Source organism: Dicentrarchus labrax, unplaced genomic scaffold, assembly GCF_905237075.1.
Source record: "Dicentrarchus labrax unplaced genomic scaffold, dlabrax2021, whole genome shotgun sequence".
Classification (NCBI taxonomy): domain Eukaryota; kingdom Metazoa; phylum Chordata; class Actinopteri; family Moronidae; genus Dicentrarchus; species Dicentrarchus labrax.
In genome coordinates, this window is record NW_026136714.1 from 20,182,177 (window position 1) to 20,208,534 (window position 26,358).

Below are 26,358 nucleotides of genomic sequence, written 5' to 3' on the forward strand. Positions count from 1 at the left end.
TTAATTTTTATAAAAGGTTGGTTTAAACAAAGACCCAGGCTCGCCACACTGATCTTGTAGATTTTAAAAAAGGCCAAAGGTGGCATTATTATAAATTGTCCATTCTAGATATCCATCACAGTTTATAGATTGACTTTGTGGTTCAAAGCAGTTGTATGTTCCTGTGCAGTTGTGGTTTTTTACTGACCTTTTCAGTAAGTGCTTACTTTTGGTTTAACTTCCAAATAAAGTGGTGAATTTCTTGTTCTGTCGTACCTCATTTCAGTTATACTGCCCTGTTCCCAGATCTCAGCTATTATTTGGGTGATAACAATGTTGTTAGAAACGATAGAAATGACGTCAAACTCAATGAAAATGAGACCCTTTGAAAAACAAAATCTTCAGTCACCTGCAGAGCTGAGTGTTCATAACGTATCTCCGCATCACTTCTTGTTAATAATGTAGTTTGTAGATGACAGTCAAAACAGTCACCTCACTCAAAAATTCCATGGCCCTTGCTGTGTGATGTAGCCCCGCAGCTCTGTTTTTTCCTGAAATCTGATGAGCATAGTATTTGATTTCATAAAAATTTTATAATTTCTTGTGATGTCGGCAGAGGTTCTCCTTATTTCACGTGAGGTGCGGTGCCTCCACTATAAAACACTGTGGGAACCCTGAGAAGTTGTAAATAATAGAATTTTCCTTTTTGTTTAGGTGGATAGAGGAATAGGGCTTTCTACTTGTGATTGTGGTTATCTGGTTATTTTTATGTAATGGAAAGAAACCTTGAGGTAGCAAAGATGTATTATTTAAGAATGTATGTGTGACAAAGGCAATGCATATTAGAATTTCCCTCAGGATAAATAAAGTATCTATCTATCTATCTATCTATCTATCTAGCTATCTAGCTATCTAGCTAGCTAGCTACTCAGTTATAACTCCCTTTGTGACCCCCACCAGCCGGCCTTTACATTTTCTGGTTGGCAGAATTATCCAGGTTAGAAGCAAAGTCTATTTTTAAGATGTCACCAGGTTTCAATGTGTGACACCCACTAAGACTCTCCAAACAAATCCAGGTCTCTGAAGAAACTCCTGCCAGTTTCTATCAGTCCTATTGGTTTTATGGAGTTTTTTCACTTTGATACTTGCAGCTTAACAATGACTCAGGAACCTGGGCCACTGGGCTGGATATTTTTAAACCAGCCACAGTCCAACCACTTCTGCTTTTGGATTCTAAATTTCTGACATCCAGCAAGATTTTCTCCTTTACTGGCAGCTTTTCAACACGGTTGTCTGTGGTTCAGCCTGAGTTTCCATTATAGCCAACAGCTGAAGATATTTTTTTTTGCTGATGCTGCTGAGGCTATTATATCTTGATCACTTTGTTTGGCTTGGTCAAATTTTTTCGCAAAGCTTTTCATGGGTCTTTGTTTTACTACTGCCAATGGCCTCCATGTTCATCATGACTTGTGGTCATTTTCCATGGATTACAGTGTTATGAACATGAAGCAGTGGACAGACATGATACATCTGACAATAAAGAAAGGGGAAGGATGTTAGCACTGCAGAGAGCTGATTAGGCGGCAGCAGTGCCTGGGATAGCTTCTATCAGTGTTTATATGTCAAAATAGCAATTAACCTGTACTTCCATAAACCTAATCTTAATAAGACACATGAAGGATAAATAATTGGTTAATGTAATGGCTACTTGTCTGTCAGTTATGAGTTTTCTTGATAAAATAGATGTCATTTAGAGGTCTTATACTATTCTTAAGGTAAAACAGTCAGTATGTCTGGTGAAATGGGTGCTGTGCCACAAATACAGCAACGGTACAGCAATTTCCTGATCTACTGCGGAGTCTCAATTTCTAATATGCAGTCAAAAGCCAGGAGTCATTTTCTTCTGGTTCTGTGGAAGACTGTCTAGGTCAGCTTATATTGTATGTGTTGTTAGCACTTCACTATGATAACAGTTTAATGGTGTTTGTTGATTATGACCATCTCAGTTGGCTTTACATTAAAAGTAACAAAACAAAAGCAATTTGTGAATTGCATGCTGACACAAAAACTCTGTTAGCCCTTGTAAACATCTGCCCAGGATGCATGTATTCACAATCAGTCCCACAGTCGGATTGCAGCAAAACATTTTTTTCAGCTTTATAGATTGGAACTTTGTTCTCTCAACAGTATATTTAATCAGACCTTGCCTTGGAACTTCCTGTGGCTGAAAAGACTTCATGTTCTGCAGTCACTCACTTCCTCTTATAAATGGAGCGAAAGGAAAACCAGTAGTGTGTATAAGTCAATAATTAGAGAAGTGTTTTTTTTTCACACTTTAATGTGCCTGCAGCATAATGAAGATCTTATCTTTTACCTGTTTTTTTTTATTATTTTATTATTTTATTATGTTATTTATTTTATTTTTACATGTTTTATTATTTTTTGCTGCACAGGTGGACCCTTAAGAATCCCGTCAGAAAAAAAAGTTAAATCCACCGTCATGTCTAATCTAGATTAGAGAGCATGCAGTAAAATGGGATTGCTACAATTTACAATTGTTGTATCTTCAGGCCTTTCACTAAAAACAAAAATCCCCTGTCACATGTTCACCTAACTTTATCTGTTTGCAGCAGGCAGTGGTATCATTTTGTAGTTTTGGAAGGAAATACATTGTAGGGCTTGCTCTAATGCCTTATCTTGGACTGGCAGAGCTGGTTAGTAAAAGCTGAATTGTGGAGTATATCGCTCTCAGCACAGGCTGTATTGTAAATGTCAGACCCTGAGCCTCTCAGGTCTTGTCTCATTTGATCTCCATCATGTGTCTAAAATGGGTCTGAGATTAACCCAACATTGTACCTGTGTGTGTGCTTATTTTCTTATAAAATTCTCAGGCTGCTCTGGTGGCTCACCTGGTAGAGCATGTGCTCCCCATGTACAAAGGAGTCCTTATTGTAGCAGCCCGGGTTCGACTCCAACCTGCGGCCCTTTGCAGCATGTCATCCACTGTCTCTCTCTCACCACTTTCCTGACACTCTTCAGATGTGACTATCTAATAAAGTCAATAAAAGCTGAAAAATAATCTTAAAAAAAGGAAGAAATTCTCTTTCAAACTGGGGAAAGATGTAGTGAAAAAACTTAAAGCATGACTACAGCAATCACAAAGAAAAAGCACTAACCAGGTGAAGGGGCTTGATTTCTTGAGACTGTGCATGCTAAAAACGTATGCACACACTCATGGATACTGTCAGGCACTTTAGATAAAAGTGTACCAAATGGCGGATGTTAAATGGAATTGTCGTTTGAGTGCGAGTTCATGCAGAGGGCAGCCCTGCTGTGTGGGCAGGATGAGTTACTAAAGCCTTCAGTCTTTAGTAATTTCGTTAGTGCCACAGATGCCACGTTCCTGTAAATCAGAATAACACTTGGAAGCTTCTTTGTAGCTGTCTGTCTCTGCCATTATGTTTCTTTTCACATTCTTGCTGTCTTTTATGACACTCCTTAAAGGAATGACAAGGATGAGGTGAAAGTAGATGTGGGATGTTGAGATGCCAGTCATGGCAAAGCAGACCTTGAACAAGAACACTCAATAAAGGGCAGGCATCTGGGAACACCTAATAATCTTACCACTTAGCCGTTACGGTCACAGTCAACATCGTACTGCATCTGGAAATAAGCTGTGATTGTGGGACTATAGGAAAGGTCATGGGGGTCACCAAAATCAGAATGCTTTTTTGTCTTGGGAAGGAGACAATCTGGCCCTTTTTAAAAATGTGTACAACACTGACCCAAGAACAAAACTCAGTTGGGGTTGTTGTTGACAGGAAATGCATAGGGCCAGCAGCAAGGAGGAGCATCCTCAGTCATTATTCAATCATTTGTTTTTGGCATGAAGTCAAGTCTACAAACTACTTTAAAAATACCCTGATATATTCTTAGTGCCAGTACTTGGGATATCACAACAATAGAATCAAATTTATACACAGCCAAGTTGGGCCAACAGACAGAGAAGCTTGCCAAGAGTGAATTAGCCTTCTCAGAGAGGCTTTTACCCTGAGGGTGGCTGGTTTGAATCCAGATTTGTTTAAACTTCACATAAGTGGCTGAGGAGAGGGAATGAAAAATACTTATTACCAGTCTACTGAGGTAGCTAAGTAGGTGCCATCGAGGAAGGACTACAGAGTGGAGCATAATGCTAGGGCTGACCTGAATGCCTCGAAGCTTCCACCATTGCAATGGCAATCGACTTCCAAATCAGTATTCGAATGTTTCGGTTTTATTTTAAGTTTGCGAAACAAGACCCTAAATAGGCGGGGAATTAACGCTTTTTTTTTTTTTTTTTTTGGCTACATTTGATTACATTTAATTATTTACTTCCCTTCCCTACAAACAAAAACACACCTGATTGTTGAACCTTTCATTGTGTTTATGTTTGATACTAAAGGGCAGGGCCTATTCTGTCAATGTCTAAAGTGAGAGTAATCCACTGTGAGGAGTGCACTACTTCCTCCACTGGGAAGGGTCAGATTGCGTGGTAGACTGTCACGTCTCTAAACTGTCCATGGTGCTGGCTGACTTTCTCACGGGGCTGATTGTGAACTGTCTGTGCTTTTTAGCTGCTGTTCACCTCAGCATAGGTCTACCAGTTGATGAACACTTAAGGGCTGTAACCTTGCCAGGAACATTTGTTTGTACCTGGTGTTTAGATGTAAAGGAAACCCCATTGTTTGAGCAGATGTCTTGTACTGTGCAGTGATTTACACATAAGGCAATCTGATGCTCATGAGAAAAATATCATTTATTATCATTCATTATTAAGTAGGAAAATAGATTGCAGCTGCTAAATCTTCACCTTTCCAGTATGAAAGTCCAAGGGTCAGAGCCGATGTGCTGTCATTACGATGTAACAAAATGTCCTAGTAACTCGATAGTGATTATCTTTGATGGAGAATTGCTAGGAAGGGAAATAAGAGCTGAGGAAAGAGGTTGGAAGGTTTTTACATATCTCCTTTAGCAAAACAATGTGATCCCCCCCCCCCTCCTTTCTATAATGTCATGCGTCCCTAGAGGCTGATACTCTATCATGTGGGGAAAATAAATGAGAAATGCTCTTCTCTCCTTCCCCCACCACTGTCGACGTGCCCTTGAGCAAGGTACAGTGTGTTAGTGTGGTTGAAAGGGAAACTTGTATTTGAGATTGATGAGCATGTTTGTTGCAAATGTTCCAGGATGATTCTGTTGATTCTGTTTTTATCAGCGGATGTTCGTCCGTGTTGTATGTAGGCTTTGCAGCTCTGTGAAGTCTCCTAGCAACCATCTTAAAGATAGTCTTGAGAGAATTGTAATAGTATGACTCAGTATTGTTTTAAATTGTGTACTATCTTGCCAGTATTGACAGCTGCGTTTCACTACTGTTAATCCCAATAATTATTTGATAAACAAGCTAGCATGTAAGGAGTCAAATGTATTAAAATGACAGTTTTGGTTTACTATTTACTTGCAATCAGCTGAGAGTTGAAGTTTGCAGAAGGCAGGTTATGTCAATCACAATACATTTCAGTGTTTCCTCTAGGATTTTTTTTAGCAGTGGGGGCAGGCCCGTCCGAACACCCCCCCCCGTCCTGTCGTTCCGTTGGGAAACGTATTGCGTATGAAACAGAAGTGACACTTCGCTGCGACACAAACAAATATATTTACTGTTTTAATGTTTCCAGATGTTTGATATCAGGACGTTGAGCTGAGAACTGACAAGTTGAATGTTGTCCAATTAAAACGGACCCACCGCGGTGACGTTTTTGGTGGAGCTGTTAGTTTAATAGTCGACTTGGAAGAAAGCAAACGTTTTGACAATAAGCTACATCAACACAACAGTATGTGGAGTTAAACTGGACAGCCCCAATAACCTCTGAATAGTTCTACTTGTTGTTAAATTGCAATGTGAGCGGCAGCCAACGGGGGTGCATTATGTCGGCAGGATCATTTAAAAGGCAACCGGGACTACATTGTGCGTCTGCCCCATTTCTGATACCGTGGCGGCAGAAATTTAACAGCGGCGGGCTGTCGCTCCAAAATCAACATAGAGGAAACACTGCATTTATTTGTTTTATGGTGGCTTGCTACATGTTTAGATTGTTATAATGTTACATTATAAAATGATTTAAAATGCTGTTAAGGTAGATCTTGTTCACAAAGCAAATTCTCCCAACAGTACATACAGTACAGTATCATTTGAATTTTTACAATGATATTGTGTGTGATATAATACCTACAATACTCAGCCCAACAGCACCTTTTTAAGTGTTGAGTTGCCTTAAGGCATGTCTTAAACCTCCTGTCTCTCATCTGCAGGGCTGCCTTTGCCCTGACAAAGCCGCTAAAGATGAACATGGTGAAGAGGATCATGGGGCGGCCAAGGCAGGAGGAGTGCAGTCCCCAGGATAACGCGCTAGGCCTGATGCACCTGCGACGCCTCTTCTCTGAACTGTGCCACCCTCCTCGCCACATGACCCAGAAGGAGCAGGAAGAGAAGCTCTACATGATGCTTCCTGTATTTAACAGGGTAAGTCACACCAGGGGTGGAGGGAGGGCTGGAGGTGGTCCAGACACAGGTAGATAAATGTTGATGGTCTCAATTACAATTCTGAACAGAACAGAACAGAACAGATATCACTTCTCATAAGGACACTTAGTTGACGGTTTACTGAAAAGCATTCATTTGAGCTCTGTAATGTATGAAGCTGGCATTCAGACCTGGTGTTGACTGTCTATGTCTTCCTAAAAAAAAGATTAATAGTCAGGCATGCTTTGGGCTCACGGTGTTACAGACAAGGTGCTCCATCTACTCTTAGAGTGCCTCTTACATCATAGACTGATATAAACTCAGTATATGAGAAGTCACCTGGGAACTATTTGGAATTCAAATTCTGTGGTTAACTGCTAATTTCCATACGCACCTGAGTAGACACCTCCCAGTCCCAGTGCAGTTTAATCTGATGTAAATAAACCTGCTATCTGTGCAGGTGTTAACTTTATGACTAAAGTTCAGCTAAATAGAGCACAATGACATACATGTTTTCACACTAGCTTTGGGTCACTCATATTGACCGTATCTACCATGTAAATGATCAAACCTCTGTATATGGAATCGTACTTTATCACAACCTCTCATACTGACATGGAATTAAATCTTGAGCACCTTGTTGACACACATGCATACTGGGATCAACCTGATCTCCAAAAATATTTGACAAAGTTAATATTGTCTAATGCACACCTGGTACACAGGTGCGTAGGAGAGTCATGCAAAGGCAGTGAACTCCCACACACTGTCAACACTAGGCTTAATTGAAAATGTTTTGATCATAGACCTTTTGTCTTTCACTTTTGGCTTTAACCTCACAATATATAACAACCTTTATACTTGGCTGGCCACAGGCTGAATCAAAACTATATACATAAACTCGAACAAGCAATGTTAATGTGTTGGAAATGTCGTAAAAACGTCCCTACACTGAAAATGAAAGTGTTTTGTTTGTAGTTGTGGTTATAAAAATAAGTAATTGTAGCTTGCTTTCATATGCACATAATAAACCAAATCCAAACACCTGAAAAATCTTAGACATACAGTAAATTCTAGATAATCAGTTCTGCAAGTAATCTACATATTGATATAGTCTTTTTTGATTAGCTGATTAATCTTTTAGTCTCTACAATATGAAAATATAGTGAAAAATGCACATCAGCTCTGAGAGCCGTGTGACATTTTTTAATTTCTTGTTTTGTTTGACCAACAATCCAAAACCTGAAGTATGCATGTAATACTGTAAAGAGAAAGAAGAAAAAAACAAACAGAAAATCCCTAAAATTGAGAAGCAATTAAATTGTTCTTGCTTTTTCCTAAATTTCTGTTGATTGACTAATTGATTACAGTCTAACCATTCCAGCACTAATGACAGTGAGAAATGCATGTAGATTGGACAACGAATGAATTGATAATTAATCGGCCAAGGAATATATTAAAATGTCTTCATCAGTGTCGGTTTTTCCAACAAAAGAGATAATGCAGGACTCAGTGAAATGATTTCTCTGTTTACAGTCTTTCTTTATATTACACTGATAGAGTAGTATGCCTACATTGTTTTGTAGCAGCTGCTGCAAGCTGCACTGTTGAGTGTTCTCGTCAGACTGGAGTACCTTAGTAAGGGTCTCTTGTCAGCTAATTATCCAGTGCTGGCTGTGATTCCCTCACTGGTGGCATAATTCATGTCAGAATTCAAAAGTAGAGTACTCCCGGTGCAGCAGGACACCAGGCTCCAGGCCTACTTTCATGTCAGATTTGCTTGGTAAATAAATACATGATGAGTCGTTGTTGAATGAAGTGTAGTTTATCTTTGCCCTGGTCCCCCGAAGGCTGTGCTCTGTGGTTGTAAAATTAGGACATGGCAGGAAAAACCCAGAGAGATGCGAGCCAGTGCACCTGTACCTTGATGATTTCTGTGTGTCCCTGCTTTATGTGATTGCAGACTGTGGGGAACTGCTGCTTTATTTACAGTTTCATTGTTTTCTCTTTTCTCTCCAGTAAAGAAGTCAGATTTTCTCTACTATCTATGGTCATTTTAACCCTTGTTACTGTATAAAGACATAAGATTTCTTATTTTTATTTTAGAGTAACATACATGGATTTTTTGGGGGATTTCTTCTTTAGGTGTTTGGGAATGCTCCACCCAGCAGCATGACGGAGAAGTTTTCCGACCTGCTGCAGTTCACTACCCAGGTCTCACGGCTCATGGTGACCGAGATAAGACGAAGAGCCTCTAATAAATCCACAGGTGAGCCCTCTGACACGTAGATTTATTACGGTAAAGATGTAATAGGAAGTTTGTAAACATCAATTTATCATTTCTTCAGCATCAGTTACGGTTATTTCCCATAACCGGTTTGCTTCTTCTGTCATAAAGATGATTTACTTGTTCCCTTCCCCCTTTGTGCGGGTGTGATTGTTCTCACTTTGGCTTTGGTGGTAAAAGCCACATTTCCACCGGAGAAACTTTTCCCAGGGACTAGGAATCTTTGGAGGAACTTCTCCCATAGGGAGAGACTTTGGTATTTTTGAAACCTATTTTCCCCTTGTTTTTGTGTCTAAGTGACTAATTGGGACAACAGTTTTTGAAATTGGTCCAGTATTGAGTGAGAGCGCTACAGCTGGCAGCCACCAAACAGGCTGCAATGTAATCCTTAATAACTGCACATTCTTTTTCGCCCCAAAAAAGTCTTGTTTCTCTTCTTGGCGGTTATTATTTTCCAAAAGTAAACAAACTTTGGGAGGGAAGCTTGCAGCGCTAAACATTTCTGATTGGAAATACCAGTGGTTTGGTATTGCATTGTGCTTTGACACATCAACATGGAGTAACAGAAGAAAGCATGCCACAGATGGACCAACAACATCCCAGCATCGTTGTATATTCACGTTAAAAAAATTATATGTAAAAACAGCCATCACTTTTTCATCAATCAGCTGACTAATTTTCCTAATCTCTGTGGGTCACGAGACTGCAGAGGAAACGCAGGCAACCACAAGCTGAAGGAAGGACAGGCCTTGTCGATCCTTGAAGTAGTTCCTGGGACTAACAGTTCTTCATACCTTAGGGGGGAAACATGGCTAACAACATGGGCGTTGAAGGGATTTTTTCCCCTTCCATTATCTTCAGTTAGGATGATTTTATAGTTAAAATTGTGATGCTACAATTTATATCAGTTAACTGTTTCTCACTCAGTAGATATTTTTGTACTAAGGACCAGTGCAATGTGTGTTGAATCTCACATGAAAGGTTAGTCTTCACTACAGGTGAGCCAGCAGTATCTCCTTTGACTGTAGTAGCAGTTTACACCCCCCCCACACACACACACACAGGGTTATAAGTCTCTAGCTTCCTGCCTCTAACTTATCTTACTTTATCATCTCTCTCTTGACTCTGTCTGAACATGTGATGTGTTGTTTTCAAGCAGAGCACAGCTCTGGTTTTGCAACACCACAGTCTAACACACACTCCTCCAGCTGGTCACCAGGCCTCTAAAGATTGAGTCAGTGGTTGACTCAGGGTCTAAACTGACTTTGAAATGCTTCAAATCAAATTAGAAAATAACAGTGAACTAGAGCTAGACTCTTGTAAGGAAGGGTGTTTAATCTTTAGCGTTTTCCATCTTAAACTGACAGAATATGTGTGATACAGTCAGTCATCCATTGTTGCTAACAATCCCACAATGCAATTCGTTAAGTGATGATGAAAACTGATTCATAATTGTCCAAACTCAATTTACTGATTACTATTGAGTTAACTACTGTCTCCTATAAAGACAGTAGTGGATGTGTGAATGAGTGAATGATGGAGTCATTTTGGAAACAGCACTGGTTGTTTACATGTTTGGAGATAAGTCTTTGTTTTAAGAGCCAGACAGACTGGAATCTTAATCTTAATCTTAAACATAGTGTGTTACAGTCAGTTAAGTCACTGCTTTACATCACTGCCTATGTTGTGTTAGCTAAACTGCATGTATCCATTGAATAAATACCAACTATATACAGTATGTTCATAATCTTTATCTCTGTATTCCTTTATGTAAGAGGTGAGTTACTGTAGCAGACACAGGTTATTGAAGACAGCCTGGCTTGCATTTAGTTGTACAAGATTAGGACAAAATACTACTTCTCCCCAACAAAAAAGGTCTAACATATCATGCTATTTCTCTCAGGCATCATAGTCCTTTGTTTTGATGGAGGAGAGAAAGAGATTTGCTGGGAATTGGATAAAGGCCAGAGACGACATTTGGACAAAAGTCCTCTGTGAAGCACAAATGTCTTGAAGCCAATACATAGTTGGTTTATTCAAGGTTTTCAGTGCCCACCGGCTACAGGAGCCACATGTGAGATTGACATTTGCCTACTTTCTTTTTTCCTATACTATTATGTTTAAAGATGTTGTCCGTTGAAGAGTGGAATATCAAACAGCACGTTAGAAACTTGTTAATATGTACAAATTATGTTTTTTTCCCCCTGCAGAAGCGGGCTGTAGACAAGACTCATGTCATTCCACCAAGATGATTTATTTGTTGCATAACTGATCATTGTTCCAGCAGCCCATCTGCCTACCACAATGAGCTGTCACTTTGCTTTAAGTTAACTGTGTGTTTATGTGTGTGTGTGTGTGTGTGTGTTTGCTTCTCCAGAGGCAGCCAGTCGAGCCATAGTCCAGTTCCTGGAGGTGAACCAGAGTGAGGAGGCGAGTCGTGGCTGGATGCTTCTGACCACCATCAACCTATTGGCCTCCTCCGGACAGGTTGGCAGAATAACACTATTTTTTTTTTGTGCTCTCTCTCTCTTTTTGTGTTTTTCTGTTTGTGCCCTTGATTTTTTGTTTGTTTGTGAGGCTTGCCCTCCTACATGTGAGCGTAGATGGATAAATCAGAGGAAACAACTTGTAAAAAAAAAAAAGAGGTTTCTCAGTGTTCTGTCTCTCTTTGACCCATTTGCATCCTCCCTCTTTGATCTCTCAGCAGAAAATAGCATCAGCCTCTGTAAGAACTGAGAAACAGGCTCGTGAGTACAAGTAAAAATCCCCACCGGACCATCCCACCTCATTCTCCCCAAATAGTAATTTGTTAAATCTGTTTTACCGCACTGAAAGAAGGAATTGATGCTGCTCCTGTTTATACCTGATATTTGCTTTCTACTCATAGTCATGTTATTGATGCTTCTGTATGTCACATGGATAGCATCATTGTCATATTTTCAAACTTGCATGCAGTGAGATAAAGTCAGAAATTGGATTTCTAGCTTCTGGTCACCATTCAAGACTGCTCCATGTATTTCTGAATTTTAACATGGCAGCTTCTTGGGCTTGTGGTTTAAAGGTCAGGCAGTAAGTCTTGTTTTTCGTTGTGCTCTTGCACTGTGGCCAGCAGCAGACGCCTTTTGAACTTTTCGGCCTGCATTCCTCTGGAGGTCTTGAGGCGTGCATCGCTGTCAGCTGACCAGCTGGCTGCTCTTCCTGCTCCGCTGCACATCAGAAATTCACTGTTGTTGTCGAGTCAAACACTTCCCCTCTCCTTCTGCGGAGATGTTTTAACACCCTGATCTTCCTTTAACAAAATGCACACACTCACAGTATCAGTGTCCATTGCAGGGGTTAGCTATAGGTTTACTCAAGCCCTGAACATTTAAGAGAATATTTGCGGACCACTACATTTGGAAGCTTGAAGGAAAGGTTAGATCTAGTACAGTTGGTGTTAATGCTTGTTTGTTTGAGACAGTCTTCTGTGCACTACTAAAAGTTGAAGGATAAATGCCTCAAGGGGGTCATTAAAGTGCCACTGCTTACTGTGTACACAGCAGTTTAAAAAAAAATAAATATTCAGGCTTGTAACAATGCATAAAGCAAGTCTTCTGCTATCAGGGAATAAAATCAAGGTTTATTTTTTAAGTTCAACTCTTTGCTTTAATTTAAACTTCTCAGAAGTGGCCTCCCTGGTGCCCACAGCAAACAAGAAACATATCGGGATTTAAACCACTCCACGTTTCCTTTCTGTTAGGGGCTGGTTGTGTTTTATAGTCTGGTTAGCCGTTTCAAAATGCATTCTTGTACATTTCATTCGGCTGGGGGATCGTGTCTGTTTTAAGTGAAGCCAGATTGACTGTATTTTACGGTTGTAGAAATGCCAGATTGTTATTCTTGTTGAGCCAGGAAGCATTTTTTTACTGTATGAATGTATGAATCTGAAGTAAACATCCAATACAACTCCTTCAACAGTCCTTCAGTCTTTGCCATTTAAAGGCAGCAAAAGAAAGTTTCTTACATTTCTGTATGTTTCTGAGGCTCATTTCGCTGCTCAGACTACTTAACCCTGCTTGCAGTGTTTACTGTGGATTGGTATGTATAAGTATTATGCCAGAAATGTGCACATTTTTGGCCCTGGGGGTTGTCTTTCTGTGCCAATGCAGCGGTCTCATTTAAATTAATGAGGGGTTGCTATTTAGTCACAGTGCTACTGGTGGCCTAAACCAGCCTTTGATTGAAAAAAATGACCCAACCAACGGCAATATTAACCAGCATTTGCATGTTCCTGGAAACCTCCCAACCTGCTTCTGTGTCATTCAGGCAACGGTTTCATTATACTGCTGCGTAACTGTTTGATTTGAGTACACACAAACTTGACAGGAAAAAGAATGACCTACCAGGTTTGCTCACGGTCCTGTGTGTGTGTGTGTGTGTGAGTGAGAGTGAGAGTGACTGGGTTTAATGGATTTGTATTCTTTTCCTCTTGTGTCTCAGACAGTAAAACAAAGGACCCTCCTGGCAGCTGGCCTCCCATAAACCTGACGTCACTCCCCTCTCTTTAATGCTGTCCCTCTCTCTCTTTTTCTCTCACCTCCCGCTTTCCTCCCTCAGATGATAAAACAGCAATTTTTTTGTTTGTAGTTCTGTCTCTCTATCTCAGCGTTTTTTTTTTTTTTTAACAGAATGCCCTTCACGCTCTGTGTGCTTTATCTTTGAAACACACATATAGGTTTTTGACATTTTTCCCTCTTTCTTTCTTTCCTTGTGTCTGTCTCTTTTCCTTTATCTCTCTTTCTTTCTTTCTTTCTTTCTTTCTTTCTCTCTCTCTCTCTCTCTCTCTCTCTCTCTCTCTCTCTCTCTCTCTCTCCTTCATTTTCTCTGTCTTCCTCTCTCTTTTAACTTATACACACAGACACACATATCCAATAAAATGTCTTTTTTCCAGCTGACCTTGACCTTAAAGCTGCAGCAGGGCCAGTATGTCACAGCCTGTAAACACACACACACACACCCTCCCCCACGCCTTCTCTCCATCGATCAGCTGAGGGACTGAATTTGCTGTGTGTGTCCTGTGCTCTGTTATTCATCCTTGTGAGTCTCTCTGTGGTACAGACAGAGCTGGAGTAAATGGGAGGGTCATCTCAACCAGCCACTGTGTGTGTGTGTGTGTGTGTGTGTGTGTGTGTGTGTGTGTGTGTGTGTGTGTGTGTGTGTGTGTGTGTGTGTGTGTGTGTGTGTGTGTGTGTGTGTGTGTGTGTGTGTGTGTGTGTGTGTGTGTGTGTGTGTGTGTGTGTGTGTGTGTGTGTGTGTGTGTGTGTGTGTGTGTGATCGTGTGTGTGTGTGTGATCGTGTGTGTGTGATCGTGTGTGTGTGATCGTGTGTGTGAGTGATCGTGTGTGTGAGTGATCGTGTGTGTGTGTGATCGTGTGTGTGTGTAGATGAAAGAATGCGATTATTTGTCAGTGTGAGCTTCTTTTTTGTGTGTGTGTAGGAGGCAGCGTTTGATTATCTGAATCATTCGCCTCAGTGAGCACAAACCTCATCTCTTTCTCCAGTCATTTTCCTTGCCATGATCACACACACACACACACACTCTCATACACAGACGCACACATGCATTAATAGACAATAAACACACACAAAGCCCTCAAAGCTATTCAAGGCAGTTTCTTCCTCACAGAAACAAACCATGAATCATAGCACAGTAACAAATATACAAAAAAACGTTTTCATCTTTAGGTATTGAGTAGCTTCTGTTCTGCACTTCAGGTGGGGCGATACATTTCAGTAGAATCATGACACTGTTCTTTTTCTTTTCTTTCCCCTCTTCTGAAATGAATTTGTTTTATTTATAATTCACAATCTGTTTCTTCTTCCTCCCCTTTCATTCCCTCCCCTCCATCAGAAAACAGTGGACTGCATGACGACCATGTCTGTACCCTCCACGCTGGTCAAATGCCTCTACCTGTTCTTCGACCTGCCCCACATGGCCGAAGCCCCAGTAGGCCCCACCCTGCCGCAGCCACCACCACCACCGCCGCCACCCACCCAGGAGAAGACCCCAGGTCAAGGCCACACCCAGCAGGAGCTGCCCCTGGCTGACCGCAGGGCACTGCTCCAGAAAGTCTTCGTCCAGGTAAAAAAAAAAAAAAACACCTGCACAGGTTACTGTAAAACTTGTCCACTAAGATCCACAGCTTGATCATTTTAATTTTTCTGTTCCTGCCTGCGCTACCAATTCACTTTATTTTAAAAGTACTTCCTTAAATCAGAATTTATAAGTATATTTTTTTAAATACATAAGATGGGGACATTTTCCCAACTGCGTTGTAATTGTCTCTTGTTGTTTGAAAGATTACTTGTTTTTGTGCAGTTTTCATGATGTAGAAAACCTTATTTTCTTCTGGAGAAAAACTAATTTGAGTCAGTTATTATTCATTAAGTCTTGTAGAGCCTGATAGTTAGTGACATAAATGGATTGATGAATCCCTTACTGTAATCATGGTGGGAAATCCTATCTGATAGGTGTTATTTTTACTGCCATTATGACCTTAGGACCTAAATCTTTAACATTTTCATGTTAATAATGGCAGTTAGAAAATGCATTTGCAACAAACACTCTTCTCCACAATGTTTTTTTCCAGCAGCAGTTTTATCAGCTCATTTTCATGCTGATGCCTTTGGCTGGAGTCCAATTTTCTGTTCTTTCCTCTCTTGCAGATCTTGGTGAAGCTCTGCACCTTCGTTTCTCCAGCAGAGGAGCTGGCCCAAAAAGATGACCTGCAGCTGCTGTTCAGTGCCATCACCTCCTGGTGCCCCCCCCACAACCTACCGTGGAGGAGGAGCGCAGGAGAAGTGCTCACCACCATCTCCCGACATGGCCTCAGCGTCAACGTGGTCAAATACATACATGGTATATATCAATTTAAAGTATGTGTACGACATCTGCGTACATGTGAGTTTATGACTTATTCACACATGGTTTAGTTGTGGTCGGACAAGGCTAAATTGCGTATATGTAGTTGTAAGCACACCCACCCAAGATACATTGAAGATCCAATCTCTAAACCACTTCTGGAGTTTATACAACATGCATTAGGCCACATGAAACAATATAAAAGGCAGTGTAATCTACATAGAGAATCTACAGATCCAACATGGAAGCGCATGCAAAATAGATATCTGTCATGCACACACAAAACACATTGAAAGCATACTGGTAAAGCAAACAAAAGATTTTGTTTACCAACATTTGTAAAGCACACAAATAATGCAAGAGAATTTACAGCCAAATTAAAATTTGTAAACCTCTTGAGGATTGCGCAATTCGTGTGACTTACAATACGTTTTTTTTTTTTTTTTTAAAGTATCTAAGCAAAATATTACCAAAATGTAACCATGCTTCTATTATTACTTTATTTGTGAAAATACCCACATGGATCCTTTTATTTGAGAAAAGACCTGGACCTCATAGTCATCCATAACTCACGAGTTTACAGCATAACATTTGACCAAAAATTAGGGTACAAATCTTTGTGCAGCATTGTACAGTAAATCTAGACACAAATAGGGAACAAGTCACACTGAAACGAGACATACAAGCTGTTACAGTATATTAGTAAAGAAACTTGGAGGAAGTGCAGCTTGGGTTCCTGTCACCCACCTGCAGCACTGATTTCCAGAAGTGACCACACTGGGTTGTAGAGAGCCATCCTTTTACTTACTTGTGCTGAACTTGCATTTATCTAAACCACATTGAATTGTTGGACATGGAGAATGATGTTCTCTAGTTATAGAGGTGTAGAAAGAGAATGAGACCTATCCAAGCTTCTTAATATTTTCCACCTGATGCTTTTCTTTCTTAGAACCATGATTAAAGTAAGCAAAGCAAATATACTTAATAATTTAAACAGGTCTGGCTCTATAAGGTTTTCCAATGATAACACTTGTTTTTCCATAGTTAGTCATCCTGCTTTACAGTTCTCCCTTCAATATAAAGACTAAAGATGAACACAGTCCCTTCCTCTTCCTCACTGTTAACCCCTTCTGCCCTCAACCCCTCCGTCTACAGAGAAAGAATGCCTGGGAACATGTGTGCAGAACATGCAGCAGTCTGATGATCTGTCACCACTGGAGATTGTGGAGATGTTCGCTGGCCTCTCCTGCTTTCTCAAGGACTCCAGTGATGTGTCACAGACCCTGCTGGATGATTTCAGAATGTGCCAGGGTTACGCCTTCCTCTGCGATCTCATGCTCAGGTACAACTTCATCCCTACAGCTGACATGCAGTGTTCCTCGAGTGTGTCGTATGAACATTCATACAAACCTCTCTCTGTATACAGACTGGAACAGGCCAAGGAGGATGAATCGAAAGATGCACTGAAGGACCTGGTCAACCTGGTCACCTGTCTTACTACATATGGGGTGACTGAGCTTAAACCCGCTGGTCTGACAACCGGAGCACCCTTCCTGCTCCCTGGCTTTGTTCTCCCACAGCCTTCTGGGAAAGGTATGTTAATGATAGCAACTGTGGCTGCTTATTTCCATAACTAGCTAGACTTTAATTGACGTCCCAGTCATATCCTTTGATCGGGCAGTGCTGGGGCTTACTTGGATTCTAAGGTTTCTGGCCATCAACTGAGGCAAACAAAATGGTATCCCCTACGTTATGAAATTAAATGTTATGTTGTCTTGTCTGTTGCTGTCACTCAGTCAACAGTACTCTTGTCCGTCCTCTTTTCTTATCCACTTATCCATATGACAATTTGGTTTTCTTTAAAAGTCAATCCTGGTCCAGTATGCAACTTCTGCAAGTGTGATGTAGAAATTTGAAGCCACCAGTGCACAGACACTGAGAATGGAGTTTACAGTGAAGCAGGAGACATCTTGTGTTTAGCAGGAAAGCTTCAGAAATGTGAAAGATTCTGGAATTCTTAATGAGGTAGCAGGATTTTATTAAGGATTTTAATCTGGACAGTTCTACTCTTTTTCTGTTCTTGCAGAAAAACATATCAGATGCAGATTATTGTTTTAAGCAGACTATTTTTATATGTCTTAATACTTAATACTGGAGAGGATCTTTTAAATACTTTTGACAACCTCTTTAAGTAGACTAAAGTTTTCATCTCTAAGTTGATGTATTTTGATTCATGTTAGTTTTCCCAAAAAGAAATCAAAACATCTCACAATTTAGTCAAGTATCTCATCAAATTATTTCTTGGTATTTGCTTCAAAACTGACTTTAATAGTCTTTTTTTAACTTTAATAGTGGACTGAGGAGAAGGAGGTGGTAGATTGTGTAATTTTGTAGTGAAATTCAATGGAAGCCACACAATGGACAAAACAGCAGACTAATTGAAAACAATTATGGTAAAACGCTTCTCTCTGCTAGAATGATCATCCAAAGAAGGGCTCAGGGACACTTTGACGGTAAATGTTGAAGATGTTCTTTCCCTCCCCCATCCAGGATACAACCCAGTGATTTTCTGATCGCAGACCTGCCTCTTAAATCTTCACACCCCCACAAACTCGGTTTGCTCAAAGATTTGAAACAAGAGAGAGGAATTACTTGTGGAAAAGTCTTCGTGTATACCCCAGCCGCTGTATCTCCCCGTCAGATCTTAATCCCTGAAATGACTTTGATGCTTGGCCGATCCCAGTAAGCTTAACCTGTTGACAGACACCATGGCAACTCTGCCGCCTGTCACACTGCTGGAGACAAATGCCCGAAGCCTCCTGCATACAAATGGACTCTTCGGAGACCAGAGACGCTTTAGTGGTTCAGAGAATTGTCTTGAGCCACACGTTCACTTCTGCTGCCTAAGAACCTGTCCCGGCTGACCTTCTGTCTTTCATCCCCGCTCTTTTTATAGTTTGTCATTAAAGAAACAGGCTGAACTTTATATGGCATGGAAAAGAATTATAATGCTCTCATGCTTTATGCTTTATAACCGTACGTAAGCAAGTAGTGAAATACAAAAGGGAGGGGAGTGCCTGGGATCTTGTTGACACAAGGGCTAGTGACAGAATATTATAACGCTTTTATTACCTTTATAACTTCCCTGGTTCGATTTCTGCCAGGGACCTTTGTTGGATGTCGTACCCCTCACTCATGCCCCAAGTTTCCTGTCTATATTCCTGTCATCTCCTTCCATATTACGCAACTTTGGAGCTCCGTGTGTAGAAATAGAATAAATAAATACTAATGTGCATAACATTGAAGCTTGACACATGATAAATATACTGCAGATAAACATACATTATTTCCATAGTTTTACACTTTTCATTCTTAATATCAAATATGTAAAAATTATTCTCGCCCTGCGGTAACAAAATCTTAGTTTCTTGTTCGTAAGTAAACATCTTTGCGAAATATCTTTGATTTGGTTGCACTGTAGGGAATTATTATGAGCTATTCATATTATAGGGATCAGTTTTAAAACTGATAATCTTTTTTGTGTAATATGAGTATTTATAACTCTTTGTAGAGTTTTATTTAGGAAATGGTTCTTCAAAATTAAAATGAACTATAATCCATTCAGGCATAAATATTCATACAATGTTTGTATATTTTTCTATAGGACACATTGTGCATTCTTAAACTAAGACATTAAATGAATTGGCAAATATGTTCAAATTGTTTTAGTAAGCAAAACATTTGCTAGTTCTAGCTTCTCAACTGTGAGCCCTCATGTGTATGCTAATAACTGGTCTGAGTGCCTTTTGGATTAAACTATCGATGTGGTAGCCAAAGAAAGTGGGGGAATAAAAAGGTGTGACATAAGAGACAGTTCAGTTCTTCCCTTGACTTTCACTCATTCTGTCTTTTAGTAATTCTCTTTATTCCTTTCTTTATTTCTTGCTCATTTATTTCGACCCAATGTTAATTACAAATGTCTATTTTTTTTTTCTTTCTTCTTTTTCCTGGTTATGTTTATCTGGCTTTGCTAGTGATAACTATTAAGACTTGTTTTGAGTAAACTTTTTTTTATTTTAGGGAAGTACACATGATGAAATGATGAATGACAAGTTTTAACACTTAGCTGTGCAGCGTTGTAACCTGGCTTATCACCTCCGCCCCATGGCTGATGACAACTTTCTAACCTCACACACTTTGGCTTAGCTCTGCCGCCTGTTTTACCACACACAGGCACACAGCCGCACTCACACATATACACACTTTTGTTTACCCACCTAATGACAGCCCCAGCTGTATGCAGAGTCATTACCATAAGCCATCATGGTGTGAGGGTCCACTTACACGCCTAATTAGCCCACCACATTCACTTAGCAGCTTTGTGTGCTTTGGTGTGTGCGATGACACACGTCAGTGTAACTTTTCTTGTATGTGAGTCATAGCTTATGGTTTTATGTTAGCTACTCAACCCCGAGAGGGATGTCAGATAATGTGTGTAGTGTAGTTCACGGATAACATCCATCCTTCATGCTCTTACTTCATCCTTTCTCTCTATCCTTCCATCCTAAGTTAAGGACCTTCCCCCAACTCAAATCTTTTAATTGACTCTGTATTTTTGTGTTATGTACCCCCAAACCACACAGGGCTTACATTTTGCAGAGCTAAAGAACCTACTTGTGAACTTTTAAGGATTTTCCTCCTTTGATGCTTTATAACTAATGCCAAGCTGACAAATCAAATTGCAAACATTCATCATTAAACAAAAATGTATGACACGATATGGGATTATGTTTAAGGAGCATTACTACAAATTGAACCATTCTTTGTTGACTGTGGAGTGATGAAATCTGATGTGAAGTAGTAGTTTGTTTTAGAAATGCCAGTTTTTGGAGTTATTCAGATCGATCTAAAGGAACAATTTCATGCCTAATAAAAACCAAAGCTCCTTTGTGTCAGTCGTGTGGTTATGATTTTTCAGTGACTGCTAATAGGAATTGATTCCTTCCTTTTTAGAAAAGACCATACAAACCATTAAAGGACTAAAAACACATTAGTCAAGACCGGGAATTATTCTACTCATTAACTAAAAAGGGGAAGCCCAGTCTAGCGTGCATTCATTGTTGGATCAGTTGGCTAAAACCCCAGGAAAAATAATTCATCCCAAAATTCCTGTGCTTCATTTTCTCCTGGCTTTCTGGTACTGCCCTATTACAGCAAATCCAAGCATGAAGCCTTAAAGTGGGTTTTGGGTTTCCTTTCAGCAAATACTGGACTGTGAAAAGATTGCAGTGTATTTGCATGAGATTATTTTTCTCAGGGTCACTCCTGCTCTTAATGTTTGATGCACCCTCAAGGCATTTTTGGTCTCATCTTATGTCCAGGATCTCAGATATCTGCATTCAGTTTAGCCAGGGAGGTTTAAGGCCAAGAAATCATTTTTTTTGTTTTGCTGGATGAAGGCCAACAGAGTCATATGCATGTCCGAGTGTGAGAAATGTAAAAGTGTCGTCAGCCTCCATCTGTCCGTTCTGTTAATGTTTGCTCTCTCTTTGTGTCTGATTCTGTTTGGCAGCGTCCCAGTTGTCATTTATCAAGTTTTTTTTTTTGTTTAACTTTGTGGTTTCCTGATGATTTTAATGGACACAAGTATTTTCCATAATCATTGTTTAAAACCATTCGGAGCGAGTCATTCACAGATGCCATGGTTTTGGTATATTTTGATTTCATTCATGTTGTGCAATAATTTTATTTTGTATTTTGCTCATCAATTTATTGTGTCATTCTTATTCACTGTCCTTCTTTTTCATCTCTTGTCTGTCCAGGCCACACAGTGCGTAATATCCAGGCTTTTTCGGTGCTCCAGAACGCCTTTCTGAGGGCTAAAACCAGCCGCCTGGCTTGCATGCTGCTGGACGCCATCGGAAACATATACGCAGCAGAGCCGACCAACTACTTCATCCTGGAGTCGCAGCACACCCTGTCGCAATTCGCAGATCGCGTGGCCAAGCTCCCTGAAGCCCAGGCCAAATACTTTGAGCTGCTGGAGTTTGTCGTCTTCAGCCTCAACTACGTGCCATGCAAAGAGCTATTCAGTGTCAGCGTGTTACTCAAGTCGAGCACATCACACGCCTGCAGCATCACGGCCGTCCGGACGCTGCTTAAGCTGTCCAGGCACGACCCAGTGTTCAGTGACGTGCTGCGGGAGGTCGGCCTGCTGGAGGTGCTGGTCAACCTGCTGCACAAGTATGCTGCCTTACTTAAAGACCCGGCTACGCAGCAGCAACCACACAATAATGATCAAGGTATGGGGATGTTTTGGTTCTGTTTTTGTGAATAATGAGCTGACTGGAGGGTTGCAGAATTGATCACTCCTCCTTGACCAAAGGGAATTGGATCCGAACTGAGACTAGAACAGTTCATAATTGACCAAACTAGGAAATGGGAATTTAACTCTTCAAATTCTTGTTAAATGCAAAAATGAGAGCTGCATAATGCATGATTCAGAAATCTTGAGCCAGTGTTCGGTTTGTCCATTCTGGGCTACTGTAGCGTCTGCAGATAAAAAAGCTCATTCTAAGGTAACGGAAACATAATGATTCTTATTTTCAGGTGATTATACACTAATGAAAACAAAGTTATACATATTATATTCCATTTCTGCCAGTAGATCCTCCTAAATGTTACACACTGGACCTTTTTAAGTTGCTCTTTAAAGATGCTTATGTACTCAGGTTGGAATTATTTAAATAGTTTAGTTCAGTAGTAGTGCTAAGGAAAGACACAGCAATCACCAATAAGTTAACCATTAAATGTCTGTAAATGCGTATGAAGTCGAATCAACAACATCCAGTAATGGCTGTTCCCACGACAAAAGACAACTCCAAGACAAAACTGGCACCATACAGCGTGAGGTCCAAGCCTTCGAAATACTACAGGCAGTTTAACTCATTTAGGTACAGGCTAAATGGATCTAACCAACTACAGGCTTGGGCTGAAATGCACTCAGCTGAATCGAGAGCAAATTATAAACCCATCAGAGCCAAAAATGTGTATTTCTTTGAATTACAAAATTAAATTCTGTTTTTTAAAATTGTGTTATTGTCTTATGGTACAAGTATTCCATGTCCTAATTTTTTCTTTGCGCATTCCCTTTATTATATCCTTAGTGTTATTCTCTCACCGTGTGCATTTACTGCAATCATGATATTGTCTGATGCTAACTCTCTTCTCTCTTTGTTTTCCCTCCATCTTTAGCCGACTGTAAAAATAACACAGTAGCAGAGGAGCAGAAGCAGTTGGCCTGGCTGGTGATGGAGACACTCACTGTGCTCCTGCAGGGCTCCAACACCACCAACACTAATGCAGGTAAACACACACACACACACACACACTTACTTTCGGGCACATGCACATTATGCTATACACAGGATTTGAGGTGTCAAAAAGGTCTTAAAATGTGTATTAAATCCATGAAGATTATATATTTTTTTGAATTATGTGATGACACTCATTAAAGATTAATATTGGGTTAGGAGACACAAGACACCATGTCCCTTAATAATTAACTTCCAGGTACCCTTTTCATTTTATGTCAGAACTTTCTTAAACTTTTACGTTTTATTCAATAGTAACAACAAGAAAACATCTGACCTCACTTTAAGCAGCTGCAGGTGACTGTTTTTTTAATGCTGTGCAGGATCAGTGAAGGACACACATTACTGATAAGACACACATTGTATTTTTTGGCTTTAATTGTTTGCCCCAAGTTTGACCTTGAATGCTGATGATGCAAACATATAAAATCACTTTAATTGGTTATTTAGTTCGACCAAAAGTGTTCTTGAGCAAAGCACTTATTCTCTACCATCTCCAGGGCAGCTGACCTCTGACCTCTCTGTTGAGGTGGAGAGGAAAGAGAATTTTACTCCAGGGATCATTAAAATATCGTATTACATTGCCTTAAACCTCCTTCTACTCCCACGTCTCTTATTGACCCTCTATGTCAGTGTGTGTGTGTGTGTGTGTCCCAGTCAGCTGTAGAAATGTGATGAGTCACAAAGATAACCAACAGGCTGCACACCAACAGCTCAGAGCTCTCTTCTTCTGTGGTCTTCGTAACCCTCCACTCTGACACATTGATTACATTTACATTTTATGCTTGACGCTGTCAGCTGGCACTCTTATCTGGAGAGACTCACAACGAGTGCAAGAGTTGAAGGAAATTCCAAAATTCCAATAATGTAAGACTAAAAGTTTATTCAGATAAACTAAGAATATAACCAACATCATGAGCAACCAGTTTTATTTTGGAAGAGCGTTTATTCATTATAGCACTTTCAATTGCTAAATTTAGTGCTAAAATTAAGCTTTTAACTGCATTTAAAATGCCAAATATTATCTGGTTGCTGATTCTGGTGTTGCTGCTTTTCTCTGTTTTATATCATTGTAAATTATCATATAAATGTATTTTGGGGTTTTGAACTGTTCAACAGAGAAAACAAGCAATTTGAAGACACCCACTTGGCCTCTGGAAAATTGGGATGAGCAGTTTTGAGCAATTTTCTCAAATATTTTTAGACAAGAGTTAACCTATTAAGTGTAAATATAATTGACGTATTATGTGATAATGAAAATAATGGCTAGTTTTAGCCCAAGCTAAATGCACTGCTCTGAGGAGGGGATAGTGCAACATGGATGTAGTGTATTTAGCTGTGTTGTGGCGTGTTTGGAGCCTACCGAACAAGTATGTATGAGTATCACATATTCCTTTTTAAAAGGCGATCTTACACAGTATTGAACATGCTTTTTTGTAACAGTGTATTCATTATAAATAATAATGTATTTCTTCCTCATTTGTGTCTGTCTCCTAGCTCTGTTCAGGGAATTTGGCGGCGCTCGTTGCGTACACAACATCGTGAAGTACCGCCAGTGTCGGGAACACGCCCTGCTCATCATTCAGCAGCTTGTCCTGTCGCCCAGCGGAGATGACGACATGGGAACACTGTTAGGCCTCATGCACTCTGCACCGTCCAGTGAACTACAGCTGAAGACTGACATACTGCGGGTATCAACAAACACACAAACTGTTCAGTCTTACACACTCAGTTATTCAAACTACTACTGTCAGGTTTTTAATCAATTTTAAATATTTTTACTGAAAACTCAATCTGTATCATAGGCTCTGTCTCACAGTATTATCTTTATATTTTGTCAGTAAAATCAGCTTTTGTAGAGAATTCTTCAACTCAAATATGAAATAGGAAAGATTACTATCTTGATACACTGTGGTGTAGCTAGGAGGAGTTCAGAAAGATGTAAGCACTAACAAAGCCTTCAGTTTCAGTGAGAACATTGGAAAAAGCAAAGTCTGTAATTTAAAAAATCAATATGCATTTGAAGCCCTGCATACAGTAATTGCTTCAAACCATGGGTCTCTAAGTGTAAGGTGCACATAAAGGATTATATGTACACACACATTCACACACACAGGATGAGAGGCTCATTTTCTGAAGCATAATTGCATTTTCAAATTCCACTCCTTCAGATGAGGTAATTCTCACGCTTTTTGAAAGCTTCCACTGGATTAACCCGTCAGCATTTTGCTCCTATTTCACTAATCAGGGATTTTAATTATCACCCTTAAAAAAATACTAAAGACTGTAAAACACTTATCAAATCCAGTTTGAGTAAAATATTTTTGTTCCCTTGCTTGTCATCAGGGTTTATGTACTGTTGTGAGTAACACGCAAATAGATCAAAATTAAGCTGATTAGCCTTGTGAAAGTGCACATTTAACTCTGTAATCTCTTAGGAGGGCCCGGTCAAACCCTGATATGTTGCATCTAATCCTCAAAGCCTCCTCATGGCTGTTAAAGTTAACATCCCGAAACCTAAATCTCACATAGTCGTAGCCTGGTGGTAATTTCCCATCTTGCAGGAACAGGATGACTTCAACATCCTGTGATTAGTTAAAAAAGAAAGAAAACCCCACTGTGCTGAGTCTGGCAATATTTTAATGCAGCAGGAAACAGCTGGCTCAGCGTTGCAACGTATCACTGTTTTTACTTCTCTTTTAGTCTCTCTTCCTCCACTGGGATCATTATATCTGAAACTATCCCAATGACTTTGCAACATATAGTGTAAGTGTAATGGTTACAGATTACACTTGTAGAAGTGGGCAAAATGGTTAAAATTGTCTGTTGGGGTATATGGATCTAAGTTTACATAGTATACTGATATAATTCCAATAGTGAAGAAAATTGAGAATAATGAGCCTGGACGTTCATTATTGACCTTTAGAATAGTTTCACAAAATAATCTTATCTCAGGGTCCAGTCACTAGCTTTTTCCAAAGTTCAATATTTTCTTACACCCCTAGACAGGAATGTCTGTTTTGGCTAGTGAATGAAATACCTGAAGAATCTTCATACGTTTTACTGGACTTCTGTGGTGTTCCCATAATCCCACCGATTCTGCTGTCAAGAGATTTCATTTGAACTATCTCTTTTTTTAAAGTATAATATTTTTGGCCTTTATGCCTTTATTTGATAGAGAGAGAGCTGGAGATGGACAGGAAGGGCGGTCAGAGAGAGGGGGGATGACACGCAGCAAAGGGCCGCAGGTCGGATTTGAACC

The 26,358-nt window shown here is 40.0% G+C and overlaps 1 protein-coding gene across 1 annotated transcript in view; it reads left to right on the forward strand.

Moving 5' to 3' along the window:
- wdfy3 (WD repeat and FYVE domain containing 3) overlaps positions 1 to 26,358 on the forward strand; it is an 85,922-nt gene that overhangs the window by 3,906 nt on the left and 55,658 nt on the right. The window contains exons 2-11 of the mRNA XM_051421803.1: positions 6,325 to 6,535; positions 8,681 to 8,804; positions 11,200 to 11,309; positions 14,713 to 14,943; positions 15,528 to 15,720; positions 16,879 to 17,065; positions 17,150 to 17,316; positions 21,546 to 22,025; positions 22,978 to 23,088; positions 24,594 to 24,787. Of these exons, the coding sequence (XP_051277763.1) occupies positions 6,325 to 6,535; positions 8,681 to 8,804; positions 11,200 to 11,309; positions 14,713 to 14,943; positions 15,528 to 15,720; positions 16,879 to 17,065; positions 17,150 to 17,316; positions 21,546 to 22,025; positions 22,978 to 23,088; positions 24,594 to 24,787 (2,008 nt within the window). The remainder of the gene's footprint in view (positions 1 to 6,324; positions 6,536 to 8,680; positions 8,805 to 11,199; positions 11,310 to 14,712; positions 14,944 to 15,527; positions 15,721 to 16,878; positions 17,066 to 17,149; positions 17,317 to 21,545; positions 22,026 to 22,977; positions 23,089 to 24,593; positions 24,788 to 26,358) is intronic.